The sequence below is a fragment of the Pangasianodon hypophthalmus genome, chromosome 17 (genome assembly GCF_027358585.1).
Source record: "Pangasianodon hypophthalmus isolate fPanHyp1 chromosome 17, fPanHyp1.pri, whole genome shotgun sequence".
NCBI classification, from domain to species: domain Eukaryota; kingdom Metazoa; phylum Chordata; class Actinopteri; order Siluriformes; family Pangasiidae; genus Pangasianodon; species Pangasianodon hypophthalmus.
Window position 1 is genome coordinate 18,589,079 of NC_069726.1, and position 10,463 is coordinate 18,599,541.

Below are 10,463 nucleotides of genomic sequence, written 5' to 3' on the forward strand. Positions count from 1 at the left end.
AGGTGCAGAAGAAAGGCCTACAGATGCTTTTCAGCAGTAGGAAAAAAGACTCGCTATTCATGAACATAAACTGAAATATATAAGTTGTATCATGAATTAATAATTAAACACTTACAAGCAGAACTGAACATAAAGATAAAGGAGAAAAAAATGTCTTGAATCTAGTTTGAAAAATGAGGCAAAGCAAAAGCATCTCCGTATGCAAGTTTTTTCATTGTCATTCACAGTTTCATTTGTGTGAAAATCTGTGTCGTCCTCTTCTATTGGTGGATCTGGACAGCTATGCTGTTGTGAAGAACTTCTGTTGCAATGGTGATAATGCAGCAATGCAGCAAGCTTTATGGTTTAAAACACAGGCATTGAAAGCAACTTCCAAACGTGCTACATTAGACCCCAAGTGTGATTATGGGTCTGGTTGTGGTGCCATTGCTCAGTTGTTGCTGTTTGTAAGTATGATGTGGACATGTTTTTCTGAGCATGCTCACTGTAACCAAGAAAAAATTCCATCAAGATCTCCTTTTTCAAACCATGCATATAGAGGTAAGTTTAGGAAAAATCCTTGAATCATGAGCACCTTTCCAAGATGCCATAATGTTTGGTTTAACTCTGGAGTGCATATACCTTGTATATTAATGGCAAATCAGTTCTTGCCATTCCTTTACTCCTCAAAATCTGGTGTAGAAGGAGAGTTGATTGGAATATGGCATCCGTCTATACAGCCAAAGAAAGCCTATATCACTTTGAGGAAGGCTTCTATATTCAAAAATTCCATATTCAACTAAACATATTGTTGGTTCACTGACTCTACATAAATCACCTGTTTCAGGATAAGATGTGCTGCATGACTTAAGCTTAAGAGTAGGAGACAAGGTAGTATAGGCTTTTCTCTTTGTGACACTGATGAAAGCTTGTCCTCCAAAAGTGAAGTTCCCCACTGCAGTTACTTTATGCTTTCAAAAGCAATCTCAAAAACTAAGGCCATCTAAATCATGTAAAGGGTTATTCCTGTCAATGAAAATTTGTCTGGCTGGTGGCATCCATTGATCTTCATTAATGTAGTCCCAATAATCCATGTCTCCTTTGACAGTGTTAAACAGAAATTAAACCTGCCTCCTCAGAGGTTTAATTTAAACCCTTATTTACTGCAGGAATAACCTTAATGTTTGGTTTGGAACTAAGTCATATTATTTAAAACTACATGGTATTTTAACCTGTTAAGAGGCTTAATCCCTGTGGGAAACTGCTTGTAAAAAATGCAGGACATTATTATTTTTTAGCATTTATGAAAGGAGTCTCCAGTGTCAGTGCTTTGTAACAGTCAGAGGTAAAGCTGTTCCTCTAAGTTTTCTGACATGGGACAGTCTTCACGATGGAGGGGTTTGTGGTTTCTCAGTAACATAAGCTACAATATATTCTGTCATTAATTTCAACATTAAAAAAAGAGTTGCTGGTGAGGGAATAACTGTTTATAGCTGCTATAATGCAGGTAATAACAGGAACTTTATGGATGTTCCACAACATTAAACGTAACTATAACTGATTAAAATTATGATAATGCATTCTTTACTAAATAAAAATTGTTAGCATTGGGACATTGCTGTGGTATAAGAGAAATAAATCACCTTGGGACACTGCATCACACCACCATGTTGATTATTTTCCTATAACAGCAGGCCCTGTTGTGTTTTATGCTTTGCTTACACAATTACTAAGACAGCCTTCTTCCATCTCAGAAACATAGCTAAAACGAGGACATTCTGTTAATGTTTGGGACTCAGTTCAATCTTTAAGTTTTTCTTTAGATGATGGTGCAGATCTCTAGGTTCATGGGCTCACTCTTTGCCTATATTTGAAATCAATGTTTGAACTAGCACTTCTAATCCCCTCTGGAACACTACTTTTAGAGACACTGTAATAAAAACTTCTACTCTTAAGCTGTGAATGATTCAAGAGACTGGGAGTTATATTTCTTACTCACTTAAAATGACATTATTTCCACTATTTCTACTCACCAAAAAGGGGACTAAGGGCAGCACAGTAGCACTGTCACCTCACAGCTCCAGGGTCCCCATTCTGATCCTGAGTTCAGGTTGCTGTCTTTGTGGTTTCATATGTTCTCCGTGTCTGCATGGGTTTCTTCTGGGTTCTCCAGTTTCAATGTCTATGAAATACTTTGAAATACTGGAATTTTTTCATGAAACTTTTTTTTTCATGAAACTTGAGGACTTCCTCAGTAGTCATGATATGAACATGTAAAAATGAAGATGAAGACAGACACACACACACAGTTTATGTCCCTTCCTTGGATGTGTGTGCAGTGTTTTTCTCTCATTCACACAGACACACTGCCCATGCAAACTAAATATTTTTCTCTACTATAAACTAAGATTTCGTGCATGCTCTGTCTCTCTAACACGCACATACACACCTACCTCATGGGGAACAAAATTGTTGTCTGCCTTCCATGCAAATGTACACAAACACAACACATACTGTCCACAGGAATTTAATATTTCTCTCAGGAAATCATAACCCAGACCTGTCAGGGGAGGAGTGAAACTGATTTAAGGGTCCTGTACAGGACAGTACCCACATTTTTCTCTGCTTATTTCAATCTGCTGCCACCATAATGGCTAAAAGGAGTTTCACAGTCTATGATATCCCTGAGCAAGAAGATGGCCATGATTTACAAGATGTTGTGCTGATAGTGAAATAGAGGATGAGGCATCTGAAACAGAGGACAATGTTGAAATCGATTCAGAGCATGAGGAATTATTGATGTACAGCAAAATGTTGAAAGGGATACATTAAAAAAAAAAAAAAAAAAAAAAAGCCCAAATAGCATGGTCCTTGTCAGATTAGAATGGCATATGGGCCTTCCCCAAATTGTTGCCACCAATTCTGAAGCACTAGAATAGATACAATACAATCTAGAATAGATTTGTATGCTGTAGCATTACAATTTCCCTTTATTAGAACTAAGAGGCCCAAACATGTTCCAGCATGACAATGTCACTGTGCAAAATGCGAGCTCCATGAAGAGCCAAGGTTACAGTGAATAACTCAAGTGCCCTGCACAGAGACCTGACCTCAACCTCAGTGAACACCTTTGGGATGAACTGGAATGCTGACTGCACCTTGATTGACCTGACTAATGCTCTTGTGGCTTTATGAGTAAATCCCCACAGCCACGCTCTAAAATCTAGTAGGAAGTCTTCCAGAAGAGTGGAGGATATTAGAACAGCAAAGGGGGGACTAAACCTGGAATGGGATGTTCAACAAGCACATATGGCTTTGATGGTCAGGTGTCCACAAACTTTTGGCCATATTGTGTATATGAGTCAATTCTGACCTGTTACATAAAGGTTGTGAATCTGGGTTCCTGGAGGACTAGTGGTTCACGGCGCTCTCACCACTGCGGCCAGGGTTCGATTCCTGGCCAGGGAACCAACCCCAAGACAGTGTCGGTCCCAAGCCCGGATAAAATTGGGAAGGGTTGCATCAGGAAGGACATCCGGCGTTAAAACTGGGCTAAATCAAATATGCGGACAATGATCTGCTGTAGTGAATTTCTTCATAACATGAAGTCATAAACACAAATAAAATATCTGTGAAGTACACACATGCTACAAAGTGACAATCAAATAGAATATATGGCTCTTACATCCATAATAGCAAATAAAACCCATAAAATGTGTGTTGTGTCATGAAAACCAATGTAAGGTAAATAAGGTAATTATGGACAGTAAAATACAATAAAATAAGTCAATCTTTAGTTTGTTGATAGGTGTGTAGTTGGATCAGAGTAGGGCCAAGTGAAATTGTAGAGTAAAATAAGGTTTAGGATTGTTTTGAGGTGATTTAGCCATACAGAGTCAAAACAAACATCATTCAGGTAACTGATTTGCGAACATAAATAGGAGGGTTAAAAGTTTCTCTCGAGAAGATTTTGTAACATAAGGCGTAAATATTATTCACACTTAGTTTCTCTGAAAGATACAGAACATCACCTACAGTTATTTAATTCCTCAAACAAATGACTGTAAAGGCTAAACCGCTGTTTGCTAACCTGCTAATTTAAATTACTCGAGGCGGTAAAAGTCACGTGCCGCACTACGCTACGTCATTACAACAGACGCGCGCATTCAGCAGTTCATTTGTTTATATCTAATATCACATAAAATATCTTAATAATTCGACATTTTATCATCAGATTGCATTTCAAACGCGTCATGTACCACTGTGTTTGTGTTAACTAGTTCTCTAAGTTGTGTTAACATAGTTTCCCCCACCCTCCGTGTGTGTGTGTGTGTGTCTGTGTGTCTGTGTGTGTGCGCGCGCGCGCGCGTGTGTGTTTACCTGTGATTGCAAGTCATAACTCGACGCTGGAACAGGGTGGGGTAACGTTGCACTTACCCTGTTCGCACTTATTCCCGGATATTCAACAATTTGCTTGTTCTTTAAAACTCATACCTGGATGTTATTGGAGAAAAAAAAAGTAAAAACTTTTTTAGAGGTGAGTATGGAGCATTATTATGTTTGTGTTATTGTTATCTTGGCATCTTAGCTGGTCAGTTTGTTCCAAGCTAGCTGAACCTGACTGACCTGCTGAGAGCACAGACCTTAACAAGTTCTTTAAAGTTATAATTTTGTAAAGTTTTAACTCTTTTTTTTTTTCCTAATGAGTTACACTGCTTAGTTCAGACATTACTACACAGATACACTGACAGTATGTCTGCATGTAAGTATGTGTGGTTTTAATATTCTGAGCACCTAAATGTTATCAGTATCTGAAATCTTTGAAGTTTGTGTAATGTGATTAGAAATTGTGTAATTCTAGGAGCTGGAAAGAAAACACAAACATTCCATCTGTCTGTCAAGGGTGCCATTTTTTTTTTCCCTTATTCCAGCGCTTGTGTGTCACTGAAAAGGAAGTTGCATACTCTGCAATATAATTATCAACATGTCAGTCTGACAGAAAAATGCTTCAGATATTCAGGTGAAATGTAAAAAGTGATGTGACTGTTAATCAAAATGACCTGGGTTTGTGTCTCTGCAGAACTGCACAATGCCTGTCATTGCTAACAACCCGCTGGATGATGACGTTCTGACAGACGCTCTGAGACAGAACTTGTTGACATGCAGGCTTCAGCGCTGTAATAACCTCGGTGATTGCGTGATTCGGAACGGATTGAAGGTTTGTAAATGTATGCTGGGCTACAGAGGAGACGCATGCCAAGAAACGGTCAATGATGGATTAGCCGTCCCACTCACTCTGGGCGTCTTGGGCTTCATCATTGGCTTCATTATCCTGGCATTTGCTCTAGCATTTTTCCAGCAAAAGAGGAGGGAACGTTCATGGTATGATCTTGGCAATCTCTTGCTTTTTGTGACCACAGATCTCAAATTAATAAATTTGAACATGTTTTTTTTTTTTTAATCAAATGCATTGATTTAATTACATTTCAAGGTGTGTAAAGTCAGTGACAGTAATTGTATTGGGTTTAATTTTCACTTTCACTTGTGCTCCTAGGGAGAAAACCAATGAGAAAAGGGAGGCCTTGAAAAAGAATGGAAATTTTTCTCCCACAAAAATAGGTTTGTGACAGCTTCAGTGCAACACGAGATAAGACATCAATAAAAGGTATTTTTAATTTTCTTGGCATGATGTCTGTAACAAACTGTTTTCATCTCCTCTTTGATAAAACATGCATCTGGACAGCTAGGAGTGAACAGAATGAGTGAATCTTCAGCTTTCTTTTCCTAGGTTTCTTTTCCTACAAGCCTAGATGTTGGAATCACACATGGACATTCCCTTATATTATTGGCTTATGAATATGCCAGTGTATTCTGGATAATATGTCAATTCTGGATAATATGTCAATATCCTTTTTCTTTGACTTCTCCCCATTATAATTGGCATTAAAGACAGTAGGAGATCCTTCCCATCTGGAGAGCAGGGCGAATTATGCTCTCTTGGACTCAGCCATAGATGGCTTTGGAATTGCTGGGCTCGAACTCACAATTTCTTGATGATAGGGCGAACGCTTAGATGCTCCTGTGGTGTTGCAGGGCTAGACAGTGTGATGATATTCTATCAATACCTTGATAAATTGTCACAATACAATTTTATGAGATATCATGATATGTTTTTTTATAAATATTTTTAAATACCAATTACAATCAATGGAAACAGTTGATCTGATGTTAAATTTATGTTCAGAATCTTGGAAAAGTTTTTATTTATTTTATTTTCTTCATTGTTAAATGCTTTATTTTTGTAGACATTAAATAAAAGTATCATCACACTCATTTTTTTAAGGTTTATTTTAAAATATATATATATATTGTGTATTGTAGAAATGTCTTCAAGCTTCATGATGTTTGTCATTTCACCCACCCCTAATGTCCCCTAACATTTGTAGAGTCTGTCAAATTCCATTTAATCAGCTTATGGAAAACAAAGTGATATGGCTTGTAGCATGTAAATATTTGAGTGACTTTTCCCAAAGCATTCACCACTTTGGGACTAAGCACATATCTCGAAGGGTTTTGTATGTATTTCCAGTAAGGCCAGTGTAGCAATGGTCAAAAATTCTTTCCAATCGGCAACATCTTTTAAAATCAGACCACCTATAAGTACTTTGAAAAAAGGGAAGGGTGTGGATTTTAATCTGGCATTTTCCTGAAAGCCACCCACGCTGCTTATTTAGACACAAATAAAGTCTTCAAATAGCACCTATAAAAGATGGAATTATCAGTTTAACCCCCATGTAAAACGCATGGCACTGAATAGGCCATATGATGTATGATGTAGTCTTTGTGTACTTTGTGTAGTAAGCAAGTTTTAGTAAGTGCTTACTCTCTGATCTCTCTGTGTTTTTGTCACCACAGGAAAAAGGGAGTTTTTGTATGTATAAAGTATTTCCACTTCGACAAAAATGAATACTTCTCTGCATTGTTTGCTTGGAATCAAAAGCCTTAAAAGTTTGGGCACTTTTATACTTCATGCAAATTCCACGTTTCTACTTTTAAAGGAAGGAGACAACAGGTGGCTTGTGCTTGGGTGCTCCTTGAACGCTCAAAGGCTCCAGTTGATAAATGCTAATGACTGATATTTTGTGTGTGTCTACTCATTTTACCCAATGTTTTTCTCAGTGTTTTTTCCTCAATGTTTCTTCTCAATGCAAAAGCATTTTAAATGCCATGTGTTGGACACATGATATGTCACCGATACTGGTAGTCTCATCTCACTCTCAATCTTGTGGCATTGAAGCAATGACTGCACTATCCTAGACACTTAAAATGTCAAGTATTTCAGTAATGTGTTGTGCTTGTCTTTATATAGCTTCATGTCTGACTGGTCAGTTCAAACCATGCCACATTTAGATTGGCGTATAGAATTATGTGCTCTGTATTGGGTGGTTTTAGGCAGCTCTTGTATATTTGAGACAGATTAAGACATTTCAGTGCACTTGAGTCTTGTGACCAAAGAAAAAAAAAAACCCACTAGAATTAGATGGTCCACTGTGTTCACATTTGATGATTTATCTTCTGCACTTATATGGTCAAAATCTGGCCATGAAAAACGTTGATGGGATTTTATGTTACATAATTGTCTTAATAAAGCGTTTTAAAAATCGTTTGTAGTTTACTTATTGTCACATAAATAAAAAAAGCACTTTTGCTTTCTGTGCCTCATGCCAAGTTATATACAGTATATATTACTATTAAATATCACTAATTTCAGCAACCAAAGATGAGTAAATGAATTCCAAAATCAAGTCAAAATTCCTTGTTATAGTCACTGCTTAGATGTGCTTTAATAAATAAAAATGTTAGCATTGGCAAATCGCTGTGGTATAAGAGAAATAATACACCTTGGAACATGCTATTATATATATGTATATATATATATATATATATATATATATATATATATATATATATATATATATATATAAAGAATCTAAAAATAACAACTCCTTCATTCATTATTTTCCTATAACCGCACATCCCGTTCTGTATGATATGAAGATATAAGCCATGCAAGTGTTAATTAAAAAACAAAAACTATACATGAACTATTAATTCATTGCACCATAACATTAGACAGGAAAAGGAAACGTGCTTAGAGCCTAAACACATCTTTAAAACATTAAACATGTTTACTGTGTTTGTAATATCAACACTTTAATCTGCAGTAATTATGTATGCAGTCTATAATAATAAAATTAGTTACTGAGACATCCATGGATCATTACCTGTGAACGGAGACTGAACAGTAAACAGGATGTGTGATCAATTTACTCAAAGATTTTATATCTAAACAAATCAATGGTGATGAGCATGGAACAAAACAGAAATTTTCCTCCTGCCCCTATAAACACACTTGCTTTGGTATTTAAGGTGGAGCCTCATGAAGACCGGATAGACCAGTCTCACTTGATTCAAGACCTAGAACTAGTTTTACTTCAGCTTTTTTCATGTGCATTACTGATCCCTGAAACCATAATGCAAACTTGAAACAAAACAGTCTCAAATGACAATTCACTGACATCATCAAACAGGTATATTAATAACTGATAGCCTATTTTTTATTAGTCCACAGTCCTGAAGTTCCAGATTCAACACACGATTTACAATATTTACAAAGTTAAAGCTTCAAGCATAGCAATACTAAGTGTTCACCTGTGTTCAGTGTCATCATATATTACACAAGTGACTATTTACCACTGATACATGACAGGTGAAAGATCTTCTCAGCAGATTTTTCTAGAGTTAAAAAACCAGAGGCAGGTCTGTCAGATGTTCCCACTCAATCAGGCACATAAACAAAGTAGATGTTTGAAGTAAAATCACATTTCCCCTCAGCACTAGTGTTAATATAGAGAATAATATCGAGAAATATGGCACATTTTAGTGATGGTATTAGAGGTGCTCTTACAAACAATACAGAATTTTATTCACAGTAATTCACAGGTAAGTTTTTTTTAAATAGTCACTCGAACCTTTAAACTTATAGCCCTACGTGACCGATACTTCAGTAAACCAGACCAGAGTAGCCAGTGAGCGCGCCATATGGAAGCGTTAATGGAGGAAGTGTGAGATGAAGTCCAGCTTGTCCTTCATCACAAATCCGCGTCGTAAGGTCTTCCGTTGTACGAAGGGTTAACCGTGCCTTTCCTTTGAGCTTTGGCTCTCGGGTAATCGAGCTCGTCGTCCAGAGAGTCTCGGGAATACGGCACGCTCGAGCTGCTGCGCGTGACGCTCCTCGGTATGTTGGTGCGCGGATATGGGACCGGATTAGGCGCACGAGAGGAGCTCTGGGGCGCACGAGCGGAGCTCTGGGGCGCGCGCGCTGGTCGCGGCTTCTCTCCGCGATTCTGTCCGCCGCAGCATCGACAGAAGCCCACGCATATGATCAAACCTCCCAGCACTTCCATGATCCCACCGATGTAACCCAGAACTATGCAATAGCCCGCGCGGATGTCCGGGTTTTGCGGGCTGGTAAAGACGGTAGTCGTGTTGAGGCTGGTCAGTATATGCGTATACCACGCGATAGGGATGATAGTGAGCACCCCTGAGCAGAAAATGAGCAGGCCGCCGATTCCAGCGATGGTCCATCGCGGAGGCCGGTCGGTCCAGCAGCGCGCGGCCGGCGTGACCACGGCCAGCCCGACTGCTGTAACGATCAGCGACGCGATCATCAAACCCTGTGCGATTGGAATGATCTGGTTCTTAAAATACGTTTGGTCGTCGCCTCGCAGGTTGCAGACAATGTCATTGGATGTGGTGAAACTCTTGCACATGTCCCAGATGCCTTGGTTGAGCACCATGTCGACGGGCTGGTTGGCGATGTTATAGAGCTGGCGCCAGCTGGGCGCTACTGTGCTCGTCAGGTCCAGGATCCATCCGCAGGGCGCAAGCACCAGTCCGATTATCAAGATCCCCGGTGTCCTCATCGTTGAGTGGGAAAGACACGATGGTTCACTCGCTCTCTGTCGCACAACTTCAGCTCCAAAGCATCGCACTTTGCCTTATAAACAGGCGAGAGCGAAACTGAGGGTGGATCCCTCCATTCATACCTGACTTTTATTGCCAGGGGGAAGAGTGTAAAAGCTCGGATCGTCTGGTTGGCTACATGCTTTGAAAAGAGGCATTTACATAAACTCAAGGTTTCACCTGCAGTGCAGGATCTGAAAGGTTCCCTCAGTGCTTAAATCCGTTTAAAAGTTAACAAGATACAAAAACTTTGCCTTTTTTGTTGCATGTAGCAACGTTATTTAATTATAAAATAAATTTAGCAACATGCACTATATGGCCAAAAGTATGTGGACACCTGACCACTTGTGCTCACTGAATACCCCATTCCAAAACCATGGGCATTAATATCCAGCTGGTCCCACCATTGCTGCTATAACAGCCTCTGCTCTTCTGAGAAGGTTTTGGCTGTGGGGATT

The 10,463-nt window shown here is 38.9% G+C and overlaps 1 protein-coding gene and 1 long non-coding RNA gene across 2 annotated transcripts; both read right to left on the minus strand.

Moving 5' to 3' along the window:
• Window positions 1-2,018: 2,018 nt before the first annotated feature.
• On the minus strand, window positions 2,019-4,477 carry LOC117599342 (uncharacterized). Its single transcript, XR_004579800.2, has 3 exons — window positions 4,360-4,477; window positions 3,353-3,531; window positions 2,019-2,728 (listed from the first exon to the last, which is right to left on the minus strand). It is a non-coding gene; the product is annotated as an uncharacterized LOC117599342 (long non-coding RNA).
• A 4,094-nt stretch (window positions 4,478-8,571) lies between these two features.
• Window positions 8,572-10,079, minus strand: LOC113544037 (claudin-23-like). The gene has a single exon (XM_026942624.3). The coding sequence runs from the start codon at window positions 9,963-9,965 to the stop codon at window positions 9,132-9,134; it is 834 nt and encodes a 277-aa protein (XP_026798425.1). The 5' UTR covers window positions 9,966-10,079; the 3' UTR covers window positions 8,572-9,131.
• Between the last annotated feature and the right edge of the window lie 384 nt (window positions 10,080-10,463).